Below are 23,555 nucleotides of genomic sequence, written 5' to 3' on the forward strand. Positions count from 1 at the left end.
GATGGATGGATGGATGAAGAAGCAGCGTGGTGCAGTGGAAAGAGCTCGGGCTTTGGAGTCAGAGGTCATGGGTTCAAATCCCGGCTCCGCCAACTGTCAGCTGTGTGACTTTGGGCAAGTCACTTCACTTCTCTGGGCCTCCCTCATCTGGAAAATGGGGATGAAGACTGTGAGCCCCCCTAAGGGACAAGGTGATCAAGCACCTGTATATATGCTTGTACATATTTGTTACTCTATTTATTTATTTATTTATTTTACTTGTCCATATCTATTCTATTTATTTTGTTAGTATGTTTGGTTTTGTTCTCTGTCTCCCCCTTTTAGACCGTGAGCCCACTGCTGGGTAGGGACTGTCTCTCTATGCTGCCAACTGGTACTTCCCAAGCGCTTAGTCCAGTGCTCTGCACACAGTAAGCGCTCAATAAATACGATTGATGATGATCACCTTGTAACCTCCCCGGCGCTTAGTACAGTGCTTTGCACATAGTAGGCGCTTAATAAATGTCATTATTATTATTATAGATGGATGGATGGATGGATGAATGAATGGATGAGTGAATGAATGAATGAAAAGGGCCATATAAGGAAAGGTCCGGCGGCGGCGTTGGCCGGGCCCCTCTGAGGCCGTTGGCGCTCTCCGTGCACTAGAGGGCGCCCCCGCCTCCGTGAGCCGGGACCGGGCGCGGCCCCTTTAAGGCGCGCGCGGCTGGGAGGAGGGGGCGGGGCCAGATTCATTCATTCATTCATCCAATCATATTTATTGAGCGCTTACTGTGTGCAGAGCACTGTACTAAGCGCTTGGGAAGTCCAAGTGGGCAACATCTAGAGACGGTCCCTACCCAACAGCGGGCTCACAGTCTAGAAATAGCAAAACACATCACACCTAAACAGGGACTTGAACCCTGGTCCCTCAGATTAAAAGTCTAATGTTCTACCAACTGAGCTATCCGGGAGTACCTACAGGATGCAGAGCACTGGACTAAGTGCTTGGGAAGTACAAGTTGGCAAGAGAGCTCGCTCTCTTCCTCCCTTCAAGGCCCTACTGAGAGCTCACCTCCTCCAGGAGGCCTTCCCAGCCTGAGCCCCCTCCTTCCTCTCCCCCTTGTCCCCCCTCCTTACCTCCTTCCCCTCCCCACAGCACCTGTATATATGTTTGTATGTATTTATTACTCTATTTATTTTATTTGTACATATTTATTTTATTTATTTTGTTTTGTTAATATGTTTTGCTTTGTTGCCTGTCTCCCCCTTCTCGACTGTGAGCCCGCCGTTGGGTAGGGACCGTTTCTAGATGATGCCAACTCGGACTTCCCAAGCGCTTAGTCCAGTGCTCTGCACACAGTAAGCGCTCAATAAATACGATTGAATGAATGAATGAATATATGTTTGAACATATTTATTTATTTTACTTGTACATATTTATTCTATTTATTTTATTTTGTTAATATGTTTTGTTTTGTTGTCTGTCTCCGCCTTCTAGACTGTGAGCCCGCTGTTGGGTAGGGACCGTCTCTAGATGTTGCCAACTTGGACTTCCCAAGCGCTTAGTCCAGAGCTCTGCACACAGTAAGCGCTCAATAAATACGATTGAATGAATGAATGAATATATGTTTGTACATATTTATTGCTCTATTTATTTATTTATCTTACTTGTACATATTTATTCTGTTTATTTTATTTGGTTTGTATGTTTTGTTTTGTTGTCTGTCTCCCCCTTCTCGACTGTGAGCCCGCTGTTGGGTAGGGACTGGCTCTAGATGTTGCCAACTTGTACTTCCCAAGCGCTTAGTCCAGCGCTCTGCACACAGTAAGCGCTCAATAAATACGATTGAATGAATGAATGAATGACTGTGAGCCCGCTGTTGGGTAGGGACCGTCTCTATATGTTGCCAACTTGGACTTCCCAAGCGCTTAGTCCAGTGCTCTGCACACCGTAAGCGCTCAATAAATACGATTGAATGAATGAACAAATGAATGAATTCAGGAAGCCTTCCCAGACTGAGCCCCCTCCTTCCTCTCCCCCTCCGCCCCTCCCCACACCACCTGTATATATATGTATATATGTTTGTACGGATTTATTACTCTATTTTATTTGTACATATTTACTATTCTATTTATTTTATTTGGTTTATATGTTTTGTTTTGTTTTCTTGTCTGTCTCCCCCTTCTAGACTGTGAGCCCGCTGTTGGGTAGGGACCGTCTCTATAGGTTGCCAACTTGGACTTCCCAAGCGCTTAGTCCAGCGTTCTGCACACGGTAAGCGCTCAATAAATACGATTGAATGAATCAATGAATGAATAATAATAATAATAATGATGGCATTTATTAAGCACTTACTATGTGCAAAGCACTGTTCTAAGCGCTGGGGAGGTTACAAGGTGATGAGGTTGTCCCACGGGGGGCTCACAGTCTTCATCCCCATTTTACAGATGAGGGAACTGAGGCCCAGAGAAGTTAAGTGACTTGCCCAAAGTCACACAGCGGACAATTGGCGGAGGCAGGATTTGAACCCATGACCTCTGACTCCAAAGCCCGGGCTCTTTCCACGGAGCCACGCTGCTTCTCGACTGTGAGCCCGCTGTTGTGTAGGCACCGTCTCTGTATGTTGCCAACTTGGACTTCCCAAGCGCTTAGTCCAGTGCTCTGCACACAGTAAGCTCGCAATAAATACGATTGAATGAATTTGTATGAATGTATTGAACAAATGTATTGAACAAATACAAATACCTGTATTTGTTGAGACCACTACTTGCAAGACCCCCTCCCCAACCCCCCCCAACTTACCTCCTTCCCCTCCCCACAGCACCTGTATATATGTATATATGTTTGTACGTCTTTATTACACTTTATTTTATTTGTACATATTTATTCTGTTTATTTTATTTTGTTAGTATGTTTGGTTTTGTTCTCTGTCTCCCCCTTCTAGACTGTGAGCCCGCTGTTGGGTAGGGACCGTCTCTAGATGTTGCCAATTTGTCCTTCCCAAGCGCTTAGTCCAGTGCTCTGCACACAGTAAGCGCTCAATAAATACGATTGAATGAATGAATGAATGAATGAGTGAATGACTGTGGGTTGGAGGCGGAGGGGCGTGGCCTGCCGATGGGGGCGCGGCCTGTAGGGGGCGTAGTCAGACCGGGGGCTGGGAGTGGAGGGAGGGGGCGGGGCTGGACGGCGGGATTCATTCATTAATCGCATTTATTGAGCGCTTACTGTGTGTAGAGCACTGGACTAAGCGCTTGGGAAGTCCATGTTGGCAACATACAGAGCCCTACCCAACAGTGGGCTCACAGTCTAGGAGGGGGAGACAGACAACAAAACAAAACATTTTAACAAAATAAAATAACTAGAATACATATGTACAATTGAATAAATAGAGTAATAAATCTGTACAAACATATATACAGATATCCAGGTGCTGTGGGGAGGGGAAGGAGGTAAGGCGGGGGGATGGAGAGGGGAACGAGGGGGAGAGGAAGGAGGGGGCTCAGTCTGGGAAGGCCTCCTGGAGGAGGTGAGCTCTCAGTAGGGCCTTGAAGGGAGGAAGAGAGCTAGCTCTCTTGCCAACGTGTTGCCACCTTGGACTTCCCAAGCGCTTAGTCCAGTGCTCTGCACACAATAAGCGCTCAATAAATACTTATTTAATAAAATACATGCTTTCGCACTATCCCTCCTCCCCCTTCCCTTTCCTTCCCTTTCTTTGAAGCCCACATCATTCGCCTCTACCACCCCCTCCAGATTCTTGTAGCGGTCATCTACCGCCCTCCCGGCCCCACTTCCAACTTCTTTAACGACTTTGACCCCTTCCTCACCTTCCTTCTCTCCTTCTCCATGCCCACTCTGATCCTCGGAGACTTCAATATCCACATGGATATCCCTAACGACTCCTCTGCCGCCCGCCTTCTATCTCTCCTTGACGCTGCCAACCTCTTCCTCCACCCCACCTCACCCACTCACCAACTTGGTCATACCCTCGACCTGATCATCTCCTACCGCTGCACTGTGTCCACCCTCACCAGCTCTGAAATCCCTCTCTCTGATCATAATCTTCTCACCTGCCTCCTCACTCACACTCCTTTCCCCGTAAATCCGTATTACTCCCTCACAGAGATCTCCGCTCTCTGGACCCCACCCATCTTTCGGAGCGCCTCACACCCCACCTCGCCGCCCTCTCCTCTCTACCCAGTCTTGATGATCAGATTACTGCTCTCAACTCTACCCTTTCTACTCAGCTAGACTCGCTCGCTCCCCTTTCCCTTCGCCGCTCTCGCACCACTAACCCACAGCCCTGGATCACTGCCACTGTCCGTCTCCTTCGCTTTTATGCTCGAGCTGCCGAACGCTGCTGGCGAAAGTCTAAACACCATGCCAACCTCGTTCACTTCAAGTTTATCCTTTCCTGCCTTAACTCAGCCCTCTCTTCTGCCAGACAAAACTATTTCTCCTCCCTTATTGACACCCATGCCCATCACCCCCGCCAGCTCTTCCGTACACTCAACTCCCTTCTCAGGCCCCCGGTTCCTCCCCCTCCTCCTTCCCTCACCCCCAACGATCTGGCCTCCTACTTCATTAACAGCTGAGCCCCTTCCTCTCCCCCTCGTCCCCCTCTCCATCCCCCGCACCTTACCTCCCTCCCTTCCCCACAGCACCTATATATATGTATATATGTTTGTACATATTTATTACTCTGTTTATTTATTTATTTATTTTATTTGTACATATCTATTCTATTTATTCTATTTTGTTAGTATGTTTGGTTTTGTTCTCTGTCTCCCCCTTTTAGACTGTAAGCCCACTGTTGGGTAGGGACTGTCTCTATATGTTGCCAATTTGTACTTCCCAAGCGCTTAGTACAGTGCTCTGCACAAAGTAAGCGCTCAATAAATACGATTGATGATGATGACGATGATGATATATATGTATATATGTTTGTACATATTTATTACTCTATTTATTTATTTATTTTATTTGTACATAGCTATTCTATTTATTCTATTTTGTTAGTATGTTTGGTTTTGTTCTCTGTCTCCCCCTTTTAGACTGTAAGCCCACTGTTGGGTAGGGACTGTCTCTCTATGTTGCCAATTTGTACTTCCCAAACGCTTAGTCCAGTGCTCTGCACACAGTAAGCGCTCAATAAATACGATTGATGATGATGATGATGATGATTGAATGAATGATGAATGAATGAATGAATGAATGAATGAATGAATGACGGTGGGTTGGCGGCGCGGCCTGTAGGGGGCGTGGTCAGATGGGGGCTCGTGGGGGAGGGAGGGGGCGGGATGACGTTTGAGGGGCGGGGCCGGACGTCGGGGGGCGGGGCCGGACGACAGGCTGGTGGGGGGAGGGGCGTGGCCAGTCGCCGACGGCGCGGCCTGTAGGGGGCGTGGTCAGACGGGGGGCCGGAGGCGTGGGGGGCGGGGCTGGACGGCGGGGTGACGTTTGAGGGGCGGGGGCCGGCCGTCGGGGGGCGGGGAAAGGGGCGTGGCCAGTCGCTGACGGCTTGGCCTGTAGGGGGCGTGGTCAGACGGGGGCTGGGGGGGGAGGGAGCGGGGCTGGACGGCGGGATGACGTCTAAAGGGCGGGGCCGGACGTCTGGGGGCGGGGCCGGACGGTAGGCCGGAGGTAGAGGGGGCGTGGCCAGCCGGTCGCGGCTTGGCCTGTGGGGGGCGTGGTCAGACGGGGGCCGGAGCTGTAGGGGGCGGGGCTGGACGGCGGGATGACGTCAGAGTGGCGTGGCCGGCCGTCGGGGGGGCGTGGCCGGACGGACGGACGGCGGGGAAAGGGGCGTGGCCAGCCGGGGACGGCGCGGCCTGTAGGGGGCGTGGTCCGACGGAGGGGCTGGAGTGGAGGGGGCGGGGCTGGACGGCGGGGTGACGTTTGAGGGGCGGGGCCGGACGGCAGGCTGGCGGGGAAGGGGGCGTGGCCAGTCGATGACGGCACGCCCTGTAGGGGGTGTGGTCAGGCGGAGGGGCTGGAGTGGAGGGGGCGGGGCTGGACGTCGGGGGCGTGGTCGGGCGGTGCGCGGGCGGTGCGGCCTGTGGGGGGCGTGGTCAGGCGTGAAGGGGGAGGGGCTTGACGACGGGATGACGTTTGAGGGTCGTGGCCGGCCGTCGGGGGGCGGGGCCGGACGGCGGGGTGACGTCAGAGGGGCGTGACCGGCCGTCTGGGGGCGTGACCGGCCGGCAGGCTGGCGGGGGATGGGGCGTGGCCAGTCGATGACGGCGCGGCCTTTGGGGGGCGTGGTCAGACGGGGGGGCGGAGGCGTAGGGGTAGGGGGCGGGGCTGGACGGCGCGATGACGTTTGAGGAGCGTGACCGGACGTCGGGGGCGGGGCCGGCCGGCGGGGGAGGGGCGGGGCCAGTCGGTGACGGCTTCGCCTATAGGGGGCGTGGTCAGACGGGGGGCCGGAGGCGCAGGGGGCGGGGCTGGACGGCGGGATGACGTCAGAGGGGCGTGACCGGCCGTCGGGGAAAGGGGCGTGGCCAGTCGGTGACGGCGCGGCCTGTAGGGGGCGTGGTCCGACGGGGGTCGCGCCGCGCCGTGCCGTCGGGGGGCGGGTCCCGTCGGTGGGAGGGGAGGGGAGCGGAGCGGGGTGCGCACGCAGGCGGCGCGCTCCCGGCTGCCCTTCGTGCCCGCGCGCCGGGGCCGCGCAGATGCCCCCCGCCCGTCTCGTCCGTCCCGTCGGGTTTTCCGCGGTCGGTCGGTCTGCGGGATGGAGGAGCGGGCCTGGGTGGGGCGGGAGGCCCTGCTGTGGGCGGCGCTGCTCGGCCTGTTCGCCGCCTCGCTGCTGACCGTGTCCGCCTGGCTCCTGCAGTACGGCCGGGCCCTGGGCCGGAGGAGCCGGCGGCGGCGGCGGGGCCCGTCGGGGGGGGTCCCGTCGGAGGGGGTCCCGCCGCCGGGGGGGGGCCCGTCGGGGGGCGTCTGGGGCCCGGCCGCCTCCCTGGCCGCCTTCCGCTCCTTCCGGGCCCAGTGGCAGCACGCCTGGGTGCGGGCCCTCAACGAGCAGGCCTGCAGGGACCGGGTGAGTGCGCGCCGTCGGACGGACGTTTGGGGAGCGCTTACTACGTGCTAAGCGCCGGGGAGGGCACGCCGTCATCGGGGGGGTGGGGGGGCTCGCGAGTCTTCATCCCCATTCGACAGGTGAGGGAACTGAGGAACGGGGAATCAATCCATCAGTCGTATTGATTGAGCGCCTGCTGGGTGCAGAGCACTGGACTAAGCGCTTGGCAACATATAGAAACAGGGGGCTCACAGTCTAGAAGGGGGGGGGGTCGAGAGAGGGCAGTGACTTGCCCAAAGTCACCCAGCTGACAGGTGGCGGAGCCGGGATTAGAACCCATGACCTCCGACTCCAAAGTCCGGGCTCTTTCCACGGGCCAGGGGCCTGCGGGGCGAGGTGTCAGGGGGATGATGATGATGATGGCATTTATTAAGCGCTGACTCCGTGCCAAGCACTGTTCTAAACGCTGGGGAGGTCACGAGGTGATCGGGTTGAACCACGCCAGGGGCTCACAGTCTTTATCCCCATTTGACCGATGAGGGAACTGAGGAACTGGGAAGTGACTTGCCCAAAGTCACACAGCTGACAAGTGGCGGAGTCGGGATTAGAACCCATGACCTCCGACTCCAAAGTCCGGGCTCTTTGCCCCGGGCCGGGGACCTGGGGGGGCGAGGTGTCAGGGGGATGATGATGATGATGATGATGATGATGATGGCATTTATTAAGCGCTTAGAACAGTGCTTTGCACATAGTAAGCGCTTAACAAATACCAACATTATTATTATTATTAAGCGCTTACTCCATGCCAAGCACTGTTCTAAGCTCTGGGGAGGTCACAAGGTGATCAGGTTGTCCCCCGGTGGGGGCTCACAGTCTTCATCCCCATTTGACAGAGGAGGGAACTGAGGCCCAGAGAAGTGAAGTGACTTGCCCAAAGTCACACAGCTGACAAGTGGCGGAGCCGGGATTAGAACCCATGACCTCCGACTCCAAAGCCCGGGCTGTTTCCACGGGCCAGGGGCCTGATGGGCGAGGTGTCAGGGGGATGATGATGATGATGGCATTTATTAAGCACTGACTCCGTGCCAAGCACTGTTCTAAGCGCTGGGGAGGTCACGAGGTGATCGGGTTGAACCACGCCAGGGGCTCACCGTCCTTATCCCCATTTGACAGATGAGGAAACTGAGGCCCGGAGAAGTGAAGTGATTTGCCCAAAGTCACCCAGCTGACAAGTGGCGGAGTCAGGGTTAGAACCCATGACCTCTGACTCCAAAGTCCGGGCTCCTTGCCACGGGCCGGGGACCTGGGGGGGCGAGGTGTCAGGGGGATGATGATGATGATGATGATGATGGCATTTATTAAGCGCTTACTGCATGCCAAGCACTGTTCTAAACGCTGGGGAGGTCACGAGGTGATCAGGTTGAACCACGGCAGGGGGCTCGCAGTCTTTATCCCCATTTGACAGAGGAAGGAACTGAGGAACAGAGAAGTGACTTGCCCAAAGTCACACAGCTGACAAGTGGCGGAGCCGGGATTAGAACCCATGACCTCTGACTCCAAAGTCCGGGCTCCTTGCCACGGGCCGGGGACCTGGGGGGGCGAGGTGTCAGGGGGATGATGATGATGATGATGATGGCATTTATTAAGCGCTTACTGCATGCCAAGCACTGTTCTAAACGCTGGGGAGGTCACGAGGTGATCAGGTTGAACCACGGCAGGGGGCTCGCAGTCTTTATCCCCATTTGACAGAGGAGGGAACTGAGGAACAGAGAAGTGACTTGCCCAAAGTCACACAGCTGACAAGTGGCGGAGCCGGGATTTGAACCCATGACCTCCGACTCCAAAGCCTGGGCTCTTTGCCACGGGCCAGGGGCCTGGGGGGGCGAGGTGTCAAGGGGATGATGATGATGATGATGGCATTTATTAAGCGCTGACTCCGTGCCAAGCACTGTTCTAAGCGCTGGGGAGATCACACGGTGATCAGGTTGAACCGCGGCAGGGGACTCACAGTCCTTATCTCCATCTGACAGAGGAGGGAACTGAGGAACAGGGAAGTGACTTGCCCAGAGTCACACAGCTGACAAGTGGTGGAGCGGAATTTGAACCCATGACCTCTGACTCCAAAGCCCGGGCTCTTTGCCACGGGCCAGGGGCCTGGGGGGCGAGGTGTCAGGGGGATGATGGTGACGATGGTGATGGCATTTATTAAGCGCTTACTCCGTTCCAAGCACTGTTCTAAGCGCTGGGGAGGTCACACGGTGATCAGGTTGAACCACGCCGGGGGTCTCACAGTCTTTATCCCCATTTGACAGAGGAGGGAACTGAGGAACAGGGAAGTGACTTGCCCAAAGTCACCCAGCTGACAAGTGGCGGAGCCAGGATTAGAACCCATGACCTCTGACTCCAAAGCCCAGGCTCTTTGCCACGGGCCAGGGGCCTGGGGGGCGAGGTGTCAGGGGAATGATGGTGATGATGATGGCATTTATTAAGCGCTTACTCCGTTCCAAGCACAGTTCTAAGCGCTGGGGAGGTCACAAGGTGATCAGGTTGTCCCACGGCGGGGGCTCACAAGTCTTCATCCCCATTTGACAGATGAGGGGACTTGGGTCCAGTGAAGTGACTTGCCCAAAGTCACACAGCTGACACGTGGCGGAGCCGGAGTTTGAACCCATGACCTCTGACTCCAAAGCCCGGGCCCTTTGCCACGGGCCAGGGGCCTGGGGGGCCAAGGGCGTCTGGGGGCTGGGGGACAGGGCGTCTGAGGGCTGGGGGGCCAAGGGTGTCTGGGGTTGGGGGGCCAAGGGTGTCTGGGGGCTGGGTGCCAGGGTGTCTGAGGGCTGGGGGACAGGGTGTCTGGTGGTTGGGGGTCCAAGGTGTCTTGGGGTTGGGGGGCCAGGGAGTCTTGGGGTTGGGGGGCCAGGGAGTCTTGGGGTTGGGGGGCCAGGGTGTCTGGGGTTTGGGGGGCCAGGGTGTCTGGGGGCTGGGGGACAGGGTGTCTGGGGGCTGGGGGACAGGGTGTCTGGTGGTTGGGGGTCCAAGGTGTCTTGGGGTTGGGGGGCCAGGGAGTCTTGGGGTTGGGGGGCCAGGGTGTCTGGGGGCTGGGGGACAGGGTGTCTGGGGGTTGGGGGTCCAAGGTGTCTTGGGGTTGGGGGGCCAGGGAGTCTTGGGGTTGGGGGGCCAGGGTGTCTGGGGGCTGGGGGACAGGGTGTCTGGGGGTTGGGGGGGACAGGGTGTCTGGGGTTGGGGGGGACAGGGTGTCTGGGGGTTGGGGGTGGCAGGGTGCCTGGGGATGGGGGGACAGGGTGTCTGGGGGTTGGGGGGACAGGGTGTCTGGGGTTGGGGGGGACAGGGTGTCTGGGGATTGGGGGGACAGGGTGTCTGGGGGTGGGGGGGACCAGGGTGTTTGGGGGCTGGGGGACCAGGGTGTCTGAGGGTTGGGGGGGCCAGGGGCTGGGGGCCAGGGTTTCTGGGGGTTGGGCCAGGGTGTCTGGGGGTTGAGGGGGGCAGGGGTGTCTGGGGGCTGGGAGGGGCCAGGGTGTCTGGGGGCTGGGGGGCAGAGGGCAAGGTGGCTGGGGGGGACGGGGGTTGGGGAGCAGGGGCGGGGGGCAGCATGCGGGCTCCGGGTCCTGGACCCCTGCCTCAGTCCTCTGTAGACGCGGCCCAGGTCACCCTTCGCTTAGCAACGCTAATCCGTGCTGCCCAGTGGGGGAAGGCAGCCAGGCAGGCAGGCATCCATCGAGCGGGCTCCGGGGGAGCTGCCAGGCAGGGACCCACCCCCTAGATAACCATCATCATCATCATAATAACGATGGCATCTCTTAAGCACTTGCTATGTGCCAAGCACTCTTCTGAGCGCCAGGGTATGTAAGGGGAATCAGGTTGTTCCACAGGGGGGCTCACAGTCTTAATCCCCATTTTACAGATGAGGGAAGTGAGGCCCAGAGAATACTAATAATAATAATGATGGTATTTGTTAAGCACTTACTATGTGCAAAGCACTGTTCTAAGCGCTGGGGAGGTTACGAGGTGATCAGGTTGTCCCACGTGGGGCTCACGGTCTTAATCCCCATTTTTTACAGCTGAGGTCACTGAGGCCCAGAGAAGTGAAGTGACTTCCCCAAAGTCACACAGCTGACAGTTGGCGGAGCTGGGATTTGAACCCATGACCTCTGACTCCAAAGCCCGGGCTCTTTCCACTGAGCCTCACTGCTTCTCATAATAATCATGACATTTGTTAAGCGCTTACTATGCGCCAAGTGCTGTTCTAAGAGCTGGGGGAGATACAAGGATCTACCTTAGGGTTACGACATGGTTTAGCGGATAGAGTCCGCTAAGGTAATTTCGCAGTCTTCTAGACTGTGAGCCCACTGTTGGGTAGGGACCATCTCTATATGTTGCCAACTAGTACTTCCCAAGCGCTTAGTACAGTGCTCTGCACACAGTAAGCGCTCAATAAATACGATTGATTGATTGATTGATAGAGCCCGAGCCTGGGATTCAGAGGGGCATGAGCTCTAATCCCGGCTCCTCCACTGGTCCGCTCTGTGGCTTTGGGCAAATCACTTCTCTGTGCCTCAGTTCCCTCACCTGTAAAATGGGGATGAAGACTGTGAGTCCCCTGCGAGACAGGGACGGTGTCCAACCCGATTTGCTCCTATCCACCCCAGTGCTTGGCGCGTGGTAAGCGCTTAACAGATACCGCAATTATGATTATTATTATTTCAAGGTAATCGGGTTGTCCCACATAATAATAATAATGATAGCATTTATAATAATAATAATAATGGCATTTATGAAGCGCTTACTATGTGCAAAGCACCGTTCTAAGCGCTGGGGCGGTTACAAGGTGATCAGGTCGTCCCACGGGGGGCTCACAGTCTTCATCCCCATTTTACAGTTGAGGGAACTGAGGCCCAGAGAAGTGAAGTGACTTGCCCAAAGTCACCCAGCTGACTGTGAGCCCACTGTTGGGTAGGGACTGTCTCTAGATGTTGCCAACTTGTACTTCCCAAGCGCCTAGTCCAGTGCTCTGCACACAGTAAGCGCTCAATAAATACGATTGATTGATTGACAAGTGGCAGAGCCGGGATTTGACCCCATGACCTCTGACGCCAAAGCCCGGGCTCCTTCCCCTGAGCCACGCTGCTTCCCGCGAGGCTCGCGGTCTTCGTCCCCGTTTTACAGCCGAGGCCCAGAAAGTGACTCGGCCAAGGTCACGCAGCAGAGCCGGGAGTAGAAGTCACCAGGTCCACTAGGCCATGCCTGGGAATGGATATTTTCCCTTAAGGGCCCGAGACCCGATGGGGGGTCGTTTCCCCCACCTCCCGCCCCAGAGTTCCAGGTTTTAGACTGTGAGCCCACTGTGGGATAGGGACGGTCTCTATATGTTGCCAACTTGGACTTCCCAAGCGCTTAGTCCAGTGCTCTGCACACAGTAAGCGCTCAATAAATACGATTGAATGAATGAGTGATTGTGAGCCCACTGTGGGATAGGGACGGTCTCTATATGTTGCCAACTTGGACTTCCCAAGCGCTTAGTCCAGTGCTCTGCACACAGTAAGCGCTCAATAAATACGATTGAATGAATGAATGACTGTGAGCCCACTGTGGGGTAGGAACCGTCTCTATCTGTTGCCAACTTGGACTTCCCAAGCGCTTAGTCCAGTGCTCTGCACACAGTAAGCGCCCTCTCCATCCCCCCCATCTTACCTCCTTCCCTTCCCCACAGCACCTGTATAGATGTATGTATGTTTGTACAGATTTATTACTCTATGTATTTATTTTACTTGTACATATTTATTCTATTTATTTTATTTTGTTTGTTTGATTTTGTTCTCTGTCTCCCCCTTTTAGACTGTGAGAGCCCACTGTTGGGTAGGGACCGCCTCTATATGTTGCCAACTTGGACTTCCCAAGCGCTTAGTCCAGTGCTCTGCACACAGTAAGCGCCCTCTCCATCCCCCCATCTTACCTCCTTCCCTTCCCCGCAGCACCTGTATATATGGATATATGTCTGTACATATTTATTACTCTATTTTACTTGTACATATCTATTCTATTTATTTTATTTTGTTAGTTTGGTTCTGTTCTCTGTCTCCCCCTTTTAGACTGTGAGCCCACTGTTGGGCAGGGACCGTCTCTATATGTTGCCAGTTTGTACTTCCCAAGCGCTTAGTCCAGCGCTCTGCACACAGTAAGCGCTCAATCAATATGATTGATTGATTGATTGATTGAGGGGGCTGGCACCCCCACCCTTCCTCGCCCTAGGGAGGCGCCTCCCCCCCTCCTCGATTGCACCATGGGGCACCAGCCAGGAAGCGGACAGGAAGCGAATGTCTTGCAACTAGGCGACGGGGACCGACCGGGGCCGTGACGGCCTCTCCGCCCGTTGTGGCCGCGGTTCCGTGGAGGTCGGCTGTTCCCCGCCGCCATCCTCGGGCCTCCTCTGGCCCGCGGGTGGGGCAGACGGGGCGGCACCTGACCCCCTCCACCCTCTGCCAACTGGGCGTCAGCGGGACGGTCCCCGTCCCCGAGGGTCATATCGGATAGCTTCCCCGCGCCCGACCAGCCGATTCGGACGGCGGAGAGATGTAGATAGGGTATCGGGGGGCAAAGGTCACCCGTCAGGCGGAGCCGCCTCCCCGCTACCCACGTTGGAGCCTACCCTTTGACCCCCAGCTGGGAACAGGCTCCACCATCGCTGATTCCAACCGGACCTTGGACCGGCCCGGGAAAGTGGGAGGAGGGGGACGGGATGCAGATGGAAAGACGCCCGAGCGGTCCGGTCGGTGGAAGGGCCGGGCCCTACCCCTGCTTTGCCAAGCAAACGAGCTCTGTAGTTTGGGGTTTTGGTTCCCTTCCCATCTCCAGGAGGGCGGAGGGAATAATCAATCAATCAAACGTATTTATTGAGAGCTTACTGTGTGCAGAGCACTGGACTAAGCTCTTGGGAAGGACAAGTTGGCAACATATAATAATAATAATAATGGCATTTATTAAGCGCTTACTATGTGCAAAGCACTGTTCTAAGCGCTGGGGAGGTTACAAGGAGATCAGGTTGTTCCATGGGGGGCTCACAGTCTTCATCCCCATTTTACGGATGAGGGAACTGAGGCCCAGAGAAGTGAAGTGACTTGCCCAAAGTCACACGGCTGACAATTGGTGGAGTGGGGATTTGAACCCATGACCTCTGACTCCAAAGCCCCGGCTCTTTCCACTGAGCCACGGTCCCTACCCAACAGTGGGCTCCCGGTCTAAAAGGGGGAGACGGAGAACAAAACCAAACATACTAACAAAATAAAATAGAGTAGATATGGACAAGTAAAATAAATAAATAAATAGAGTAATAAATACGTACATACATATAGACATATATACAGGTGCTGTGGGGAAGGGAAGGAGGTAAGATGGGGGGATGGAGAGGGGGACGAGGGGGAATAAGGCTCCGAGAGGCCTTCCCTGACTAGGTCCTCCTTTCCTCTTCTCCCACTCCCTTCCGCGTCACTCTGACTTGCTCCCTGGATTCATTTTCCCTCTCCCAGCCATGATAATAATAATAATAATAATAATACTGGCATTTATTAAGCGCTTACTATGCGCAAAGCACTGTCCTAAGCGCTGGGGAGGTTACAGGGTGATCAGGTTGTCCCCTGATAATCCCCATTTTCCAGATGAGGTAACTGAGGCACAGAGAAGCGAAGTGACTGGCCCAAAGTCACACAGCTGACAGTTGGCGGAGCCGGGGTTCGAACCCATGACCTTTGACTCCAAAGCCCGGGCTCTTTCCAATGAGCCACTTCCGCAACCGAAATTTTATTTCTTTCTATCAACGTGTACCTCCCCCTCTGGACTTTAAGCTCATTGTGGGCAGGGAATGTGTCCGCTTACTGTTATATCGTACTCTCCCTAGCACTCAGTGCAGCGCTGTGCACACGGTAAGCGCTCAATTCATTCGGTCGTATCTATTGAGCGCTTACCGCGTGCGCAGCACTGTACTACCCGCTTGGAAAGTACAGTTCAGGAATAAGGAGAAGCAGCGTGGCTCAGTTGAAAGAGCCCGGGCTTTGGAGTCAGAGGTCATGGGTTCAAATCCCGACTCCACCAATTGTCCGCTGTGTGATGTTGGGCAAAGTCACTTCTCTGTGCCTCAGTTCCCTCACCTGTAAAATGGGGATGAAGACTGTGAGCCCCCTGTGGGACAACCTGATTGCCGTGTAACCTCCCCAGCGCTCACAACAGTGCTTTGCACATAGTAAGCGCTTAATAAATGCCATTATTTTTTTTAAAAAAGGAGAGACAATCCCTGCCCACTACGGAGGAATGAATCAATCAGTCAATCGTATTTATTGAGCGCTTACTGTGTGCAGAGCACTGGACTAAGCGCTTGGGAAGTACAAGTCGGCAACACATAGAGACGGTCCCTACCCAACAGCGGGCTCACAGTCTAGAAGGGGGAGACAGAGAACAAAACCAAACATACTAACAAAATAAAATAAATAGAATAGATATGTACAAGGAAGATAAATAAATAGAGTAAGAAATATGTACAAACATATCATCATCATCAATCATATTTATTGAGTGCTTACTACGTGCAGAGCACTGTACTAAGCGCTTGGGAAGTACAAATTGGCAACATATAGAGACGGTCCCTACCCAACAGCGGGCTCACAGTCTAGAAGGGGGAGACAGAGAACAAAACCAAGCATACTAACAAAGTAAAATGAATAGATATGTACAAGTAAGATAAATAAATAAATAGAGTAATAAATATGTACAAACATATCATCATCATCAATCGTATTTATTGAGCGCTTACTATGTGCAGAGCACTGTACTAAGCGCTTGGGAAGTACAAATTGGCAACATATAGAGACAGTCCCTACCCAACAGCGGGCTCACAGTCTAGAAGGGGGAGACAGACAACAAAACCAAACATACTAACAAAATAAAATAAATAGAATAGGTATGTACAAGTAAGATAAATAAATAAATAGAGTAATAAATGTGTACAAACATATCATCATCATCAATTGTATTTATTGAGCGCTTACTGTGTGCAGAGCACTGTACTAAGCTCTTGGGAAGCACAAGTTGGCAACATATAGAGACGGTCCCTACCCAACAGCGGGCTCACAGTCTAGAAGGGGGAGACAGAGAACAAAACCAAACATACTAACAAAATAAAATAAATAGAATAGGTATGTACAAGGAAGATAAATAGAGTAATAAATATGTACAAACATATCATCATCATCAATCGTATTTATTGAGCGCTTACTATGTGCAGAGCACTGGACTAAGCGCTTGGGAAGCACAAGTTGGCAACATATAGAGACGGTCCCTACCCAACAGTGGGCTCACGTACACATATATGAATGGTTAAGGTGCCCGTCCTCTCCTAAGGAGCTTTCTCTCTCCGCTAATCCCGCCCCGGCCGGAGAATTAGCTGCCAGGGTCTCGGAGTCCGTGTTGCCCCAGGTGCCCGGGTTCACCCTCCGAGGGGTCCGGAGAGGGCTGAGCCCACCCCGGGCTCACCCGTCCCGTCCCCTTCCCTCCAGAGCTCCGTTCAGATCGTCTTCGAGGAGTCAACCTGGCTGCCGCCCAATGCCCGGGTCACTCAGGTGACGTGCACGGACCAGTCGGAGTCCAGCATGGTGAGGGCCCGGGGCCCGGGGCGGGTGGCACCGTCCCCCCCGACGGCCCAGGCGCAGGCCGCCTGGACCCACCCGAGCCCACGGGGTCGGGTGGCACCCGCCCTGCCCTTGCCCCGCGTGAGTAGCACCCACCCCGGGCCCATTGGGTGACTGGCGTCCACCCTGTGCCCTCCGGCCCCGCCCGCGGGGACGCGCGCCAGGTGCTGCGGTGCCAGCTGTCCGCCGAGGAGGTGCGGTTCCCGGTGTCCGTGACCCAGCAGTCCCCGGCCGCCGTCTCCATGGAAACGTACAGCGTCACCCTGGCGCTGACCGGTGCCCAGGTGCGGGCTCGGGGGGTGGAAGGCCGGGACGTGATGTGAGGGCACCACGGGGGCGGGCGGCCCTTCCCTCCCACCACTGCCCACCTCCCCTCCCCAGCTAGAGGTCAGTTTGGAGGAGATCCCTGGCGAGGGGCTGCTGGTGTCCTGGGCCTTCCCCGTCCGGCCCGAGCTGAGCGTCACGGCCGTGCCCAGGCTGCAGGCGCGGGAGGTGAGCCCGGGGCGGGGGAGCTGGGAGGAGAGGGAATGCGGGGTCCCCCTCCCCCCCGACATGACGCCTTCGTCCCCCTCCCTCAACCCGTGGCGTCCGGCCAGAGGAGCGAGGGGCACGTGGAGCCGTCCACCATCGAGGCCCTGATCGAGGACGCCGTGGTCAGCACGCAGCCCGCCATGATGGTCAACCTGCGGGCCTGCCCGGTGCCGGGCGGCTCGGTGAGCGGCGAGGGGCGGCGCTTGGGGGGGGCGGCGGGGACCCCCGCGGCCCTCGCCCGGGCACGGCCTAACCCGCCTCCCCTCAGGTGCCCTGTGAGAAGCCGCCCCCGGCCTCCCCCGGCCGCCCGCCCCCCCCGGGCCCTGCCCGGCTGCTGCTCCGACAGCTGAAGGCCACCAACGTGGGCGCCGACATGGGAGGTGAGAACCGGGGCGGGCCGGGTGCCCCCCGCGCCCCAAAGGCCTCTCCCCTTCTGGGACCCCCGATCTTGGCCTCCAGCAGCGTGGCTCAGTGGAAAGAGCCCGGGCTTTGGAGTCCGAGGTCATGGGTTCGAATCCCGGCTCCGCCACACGTCCGCTGTGTGACCTTGGGCAAGTCATTTAACTTCTCTGAGCCTCAGTTCCCTCATCTGGAAAACGGGGTTAAGACTGTGAGCCCCCTGTGGGACAACCTGATCACCTTGTAACCTCCCCAGCGCTTAGAACAGTGGTTTGCACATAGTAAGCGCTTAATAAATCCCTGCATCATCATCACCAATGAACCCGTCGCCCTTCACCTTTACCCTCCCGGCCTCTCCCTGTTTCTCCCTTCATTCATTCAGTCTTATCTGTTCAGTCCTATTCAGTCCTAGAAGCAGCGTGGCTCAGTGGAAAGAGCCCGGGCTTTAGAGTCAGAGGTCATGGGTTCAAATCCCAGCTCCGCCAATTGTCAGCTGTGTGACTTTGGGCGAGTCACTTCAGTCCTCTGGGCCTCAGTTCCCTCATCTGGAAAATGGGGATGAAGACTGGGAGCCCCCTGTGGGACAACCTGATCACCTTGTAACCTCCCCAGCGCTTAGAACAGTGCCTTGCACATAGTAAGCGCTTAATAAATGCTATTATTATTATTATTATTATCTATTGAGCGCTTACTGTGTGCAGAGCACTGGACTAAGCGCTTGGGAAGTACAAGGCGGCAACGTATAGAGACGGTCCCTACCCAACAGCGGGCTCACGGTCTAGAGGGATAATAATGGCCTTTGCTAAACGCTTACTATGTGCAAAGCACCGTTCTAAGCGCCGGGGAGGATCCAAGGTGATCAGGTGCTCTGCACGTAGTAAGCGCTTAATAAATCATCATCAATCGTATTTATTGAGCGCTTACTGTGTGCAGAGCACTGTACTAAGCGCTTGGGAAGTACAAGTTGGCAAGGTATAGAGACAGTCCCTACCCAACAGTGGGCTCACAGTCTAAAAGATGCCATAATAATAACAATAATAATAATAATATAATAATAATAATATAGTAATAAGGGCATAGTAATAAATGCCATTACTATTATAGGTTGTCCCACGTGGGGCTTGTTTGTACTTCCCAAGCGCTTAGTACAGTGCTCTGCACATAGTAAGCGCTCAATAAATACGACTGATGATGATGATGATTGATGGTGGGGCTCACAGTCTTCATCCCCATTTTACAGATGAGGGCACTGAGGCCCAGAGAAGTGAGGTGGCTTGCCCAAAGTCACCCAGCTGACAAGCGGCCGAGCCGGGATTCGAACCCACGACCCTTGACGCCCAAGCCCGGGCTGTTGCCACTGAGCCACGCTGACCGCGGGCAGGGAACGCGGCGCCTGTTCCGTCGTCACGGCGTACCCTCCCGAGCGCTTAGTACGGTGCCCCGCGCGCTGTAAGCGCTCAGTAAGTGCGGCCGACTGACCGTTGGGCCTTGGTCCCCCGGCAGGTGGAGGGGAGCTGTGCTGCGTGGCCGAACTGGACGACCCCCCGCAGCGGAAGCGGACCAAACCGGCCCGGGCCGGCCCGGATGTGGAGTGGCCGGAGGAGCTGGCCCTGTAAGGAGCGACGTCCCGCCCCGGGTCCCATCCCGGGTCCGGAAGAGGGGACGCTGGCGGCCGGGGCCGGCCTTCCCCCGGCACCCATCCCGTGTCCGTCCGGTCCCGCAGGGAGCTGGGGGCCCGGAGCCGCTCGCTGACGCTGAAGGTCCTGAGCCCCGACGGCGTCGGAGACGGTGAGTTGGGAGCTGGGGGGCGGAGAGAGCGCGCCCTGGGGTGGGGCAGAGACCACCCACCGGCTGGCCGAGGGTCTGGGCACGGGGCCGCGTCCGTGGGGCTCACGGCAGCGGCGGCTCCGCCCTCCCCCAGCTGGCATCCTGGGCCACGCCACCCTGCAGGTGGGCTCCGCTTCCCGCCGCCAGCTCTGCACCTTGACCCCCGGGCCGGGTCGGCCCCCGGGAGGCCCGGCTTCCACGCTGGCGTTGGAGGTGAGGGCGCTCCCCCGGGAGCCGGGGCCTGGGGAGGACGGCGGGCGGGCGGGCAGGGGCGCCGGGAATGCCGGCCGCCACCTCCGGCCCCGCCTCTCCGCTTCCAGCTGAGGTACGAGGAAGGGCCGCGGCCCCCGGGCCCCCCGGCCCTCGCCGCCCCCCGCCCCAGCATCACCCCCACCAAGAGGGTCGAGCTCGATCGGACCATCATGCCCGACGGCACGATCGTCACCACGGTCACCACCGTCCAGTCCCGGCCCCGGACCGACGGCAAGATGGGTGAGGCAGGTGGCGGGGAGCGCCAGCCCCACCCGGGTGCTCCCGGAGGGGATCCCCCCGGACTCCCTCCTCTGACGCTCTGCCTCCCGATCAATCGATCGTATTTGTTGAGCGCTGCTTACTGTGTGCAGAGCACTGGCCTAAGCGCTTGGGAAGCATATCGAGACGGTCCCTACGCAACAGTGAGCTCACAGTCTAGAAGGTCCCAACCTTCTTGCCTCTGCTGCTCCCCCGCCCCCAAAGAGGCCGAGCCCCCTAAACCTGCCCTCTCTGATGCCTGTTCATCCCCCGGGCCCCTCCTGACCGCTGACCCCTCACCCTCCGGTCTCCCACCCGGGGCCGGCGGGGGGAACGTCGGTGCCCCGAGGAAGTGGTGGAGACCAACGGCTCCCTGTCCCCCATCCCCTCACCCGGCCTCCTCCCCGCTCCGCTCCTTCCCAGACTCCCCATCCCGCTCTCCGTCCAAGGTGGAAGTGACGGAGAAGGCCACGACGGTCCTGAGCGAGAGCGGCGGGCCCGGCAACGCCTCCCCCAGCAGCAGCCGTGAGTGGCCCGGGCGCGGGCAGGGGGGTGCCAGCCCTGAGGGGGTGGGAGGCGGCGAGGGGGCTGGGTCGGGCGCCACGTGCCGATGCCCCTTGCCCCCGGGCAGGAGGAAGCCCCCTCTCCAACGGGCTGGACCCCGTGGCGGAGACGGCCATCCGCCAGCTGACGGAGCCCAGCGGGCGGGGGGCGAAGAAGACGCCCACCAAGCGCAGCACCCTCATCATATCCGGCGTCTCCAAGGTGCCCGGCGGTGGCGGGTGGTCGTCGGAGCGCCGGTCCTGCCAGAGATCGGGGCAGTCATTCACTCATTCGTCGTCGTATTTATTGAGCGCTTGCTGTGTGCAGAGCACTGGACTGAGCGCTTGGGAAGTACATATTTATTCTATTTTTTTTTAGTTAATATGTTTTGTTCTCTGTCTCCCCCTTCTAGCCTGTGAGCCCGCTGCTGGGTAGGGACCGTCTCTAGATGTTGCCAACTTGGACTTCCCAAGCGCTTAGTCCAGTGCTGTGCACACAGTAAGCGCTCAATAAATACGATTGAATGAATGAAGTCAGCAACATATAGAGACGGTCCCTACCCGACAATGGGCTCGCAGTCTAGAAGCGCTTAGTACAGTGCTCTGCACATAGTAAGCGCTCAATAAATACGATTGATTGATTGATTGATCGAAGGGGGAGACAGATGACAGAACATGTTGGACAGGTGTCAGGTCGTCAGAATAAATAGAATTAAAGCTAAATGCACGTTATTAACAAAATGAATAGAATAGTAAATATGTACAAGTAAAATTAATAGAGTAATAAATCTGTACAAATTCATTCATTCATTCAGTTGTATTTATTGAGCGCTTACCGTGTGCAGAGCACTGTACTAAGCTCTTGGGAAGTACAAGTTGGCAAGATATAGAGACGGTCCCTACCCAACAGCGGGCTCACGTCTACAAATATATATACAGGTGCTGTGGGGAGGGGAAGGAGGTAGGGCCGGGGAGATGGGGAGGAGGAGAGGGAAAAGGGGGCTCAGTCTGGGAAGGCCTTGGGGTAGAAGGCGGCCTAATGCAGACTGTGAGCCCGCTGTTGGGTAGGGACCGTCTATGTTGCCGACTTGTACTTCCCAAGCGCTTAGTACAGTGCTCTGCACACAGTAAGCGCTCAATAAATACGATTGAATGAATGAAAGGAGGTGAGCTCTCAGTAGGGCAGGAGGAAGAGAGCTAGCTTGGTGGATGTGCGGAGGGAGGACGTGGGCCGGGGGTCGACGGCGGGACGGGCGAGAACAAGGCCCGGTGAGGAGATGAGCGGCGGCAAAGGAGCGGAGGGTGCGGACTGGGCTGGACAAGGAGAGAAGAAAGGTGAAGTAGGAGGGGGCGAGGGGATGGACGGCCTTGAAGCCGAGAGGGAGGAGCAGTGACCGCTTGTCTTCCCCGGCGTCGAAGGCACGTCGTTGGTGGCTTCTCTTTCCTCTCCCAGGTGCCCCTGGCGCAGGATGAGTTGGCCCTGTCCCTGGGCTACGCCGCATCCCTGGAGGCCCCCCTGCGGGGGGAGGCTGGGCCCAGGCCGCCGCCCCTGCCCGCCCCCCCCCCAGGCCGAGTCCCCCGCACTGGACGGGGCGGGGAGCCCGGGCGGGCGGGAGGCGGACGAGACCACGCGGTCGGATATCTCGGAGCGGCCGTCCGTAGAGGACGTGGAGTCGGAGACGGGCTCCACCGGGACCCTGGACACCCGCAGCCTCAAGGATCATAAAGGTGGGCGGCGGTGGCGACCCGGGGGCCCCCCCGCTCCGTCCCTGCCCCCCGCTGCCGCCCGACTGACCCCCCCCCCCCCCGGCCCTCCCCCGGCAGTGGGTTTCCTGCGCAGCGGCACGAAGGTGATCTTCCGCCGGCGGCACCGGTCCCGGGAGGCGGGGCTGAGCCAATCCCACGACGACCTGTCCAACGCGGCCGGCCCCGGGGGCCGCAAGAAGGCCGGCGGCTTCTCCCGACGCCTCATCAAGCGCTTCTCCTTCAAGACGAAGCCCAAGGCCGACGACAGCCCGAGCCCCCGGCTCTGAGGGACCCCCGGCCTCGGGGCGGAGCGGGCCGTGCCCTCTTCGGCCCGCCGGGACCCGGTCCCGTGGAGAACTCAGGGAGGGGATTGCCGTCCGGGGAGAGGGGATGGATGCCATGGGAGGGCAGTTCCAGGCCTGGCACAGGGACCCACCCGCCGCCTTCCCCTCGGGTCCCCAGGCCCGGGGGTGAGCAGCCTCCCCATCCCCGCCGCTATTTATTCTATTTATACAGGGAGGCCCCGTTGGCCTCCTCTCGATCCCCCAGCAAACCCCCGGTGTCCTGCGGAGGGAAGTTGGGGGAGAGGCCGAAGCACCTGAGGCTCCCCCCTTTCTCCCCCGCCGGTCACCCATCTCTCCTCAGACCTCACTCTGGGCCTCCGCATCCCGAATGCCCCCTTTATTACCGTTTTGTACTTGACGCCTTTCCCCCGGGCAGCCGCTGCAGCCGAAGGAAGGAACCGGGGAGGGCAAGACAGCAGGATCGGCCCCCCCCCGGACGCGTCGGAAGCGAAGCCTGGGACTCTAATTTATTGAAATAAATCGCAACTGGAGTCGGAGCCGCGAGGCTGGTCGTGTGCGAGGAAAGCGGCGGGGCAGGGCGACGGCGGGGAGATGCGCAAGAAAGCCGTCGAAGGGGCCGCGGGGAGATCGTGGTGGTGCGGGAGGGGGTTTTGGGTGGTTTGATTTTCTTGTTAGGCACTTGCTATGTGCCGAGCACTCTACTAAGTCCTGGGGGAGGTACAGAGAAGCAGTGGAAAGAGCCCGGGCTTTGGAGTCAGAGGTCACGGGTTCAAATCCCGGCTCCGCCAGTTGTCAGCTGGGTGACTTGGGGTAGGTCACTTCACTTCTCTGGAAGCAGTGTGGCTCAGTGGAAAGAGCCTGGTCTTTGGAGTCAGAGGTCACGGGTTCAAATCCCAGCTCCGCCAATTGTCAGCTGGGTGACTTTGGGCGGGTCACTTCACTTCTCTGGGCCTCAGTTACCTCATCTGCAAAATGGGGATAATATAATAATAATAATAA

The 23,555-nt window shown here is 57.2% G+C and overlaps 1 protein-coding gene and 1 non-coding gene across 2 annotated transcripts; one reads left to right on the plus strand and one right to left on the minus strand.

Annotated features, from left to right (window-relative positions):
* Window positions 1–880: 880 nt before the first annotated feature.
* TRNAK-UUU lies at window positions 881–953 on the minus strand. The gene has a single exon. It is a non-coding gene; the product is annotated as a tRNA-Lys (tRNA).
* A 5,704-nt stretch (window positions 954–6,657) lies between these two features.
* Window positions 6,658–23,092, plus strand: C2CD2L (C2CD2 like). Its single transcript, XM_038753696.1, is given in 15 exon segments — window positions 6,658–7,025; window positions 16,565–16,660; window positions 16,861–16,980; window positions 17,078–17,188; window positions 17,293–17,409; window positions 17,496–17,607; window positions 19,130–19,238; window positions 19,350–19,414; window positions 19,548–19,666; window positions 19,774–19,945; window positions 20,387–20,488; window positions 20,595–20,728; window positions 21,959–22,035; window positions 22,037–22,233; window positions 22,330–23,092. Coding segments are annotated over 15 exon segments (2,049 nt in total). The 5' UTR covers window positions 6,658–6,716; the 3' UTR covers window positions 22,539–23,092.
* The last annotated feature ends 463 nt before the right edge of the window (window positions 23,093–23,555 follow it).

The sequence above is a fragment of the Tachyglossus aculeatus genome, chromosome 11 (genome assembly GCF_015852505.1).
Source record: "Tachyglossus aculeatus isolate mTacAcu1 chromosome 11, mTacAcu1.pri, whole genome shotgun sequence".
Classification (NCBI taxonomy): Eukaryota; Metazoa; Chordata; class Mammalia; order Monotremata; family Tachyglossidae; genus Tachyglossus; species Tachyglossus aculeatus.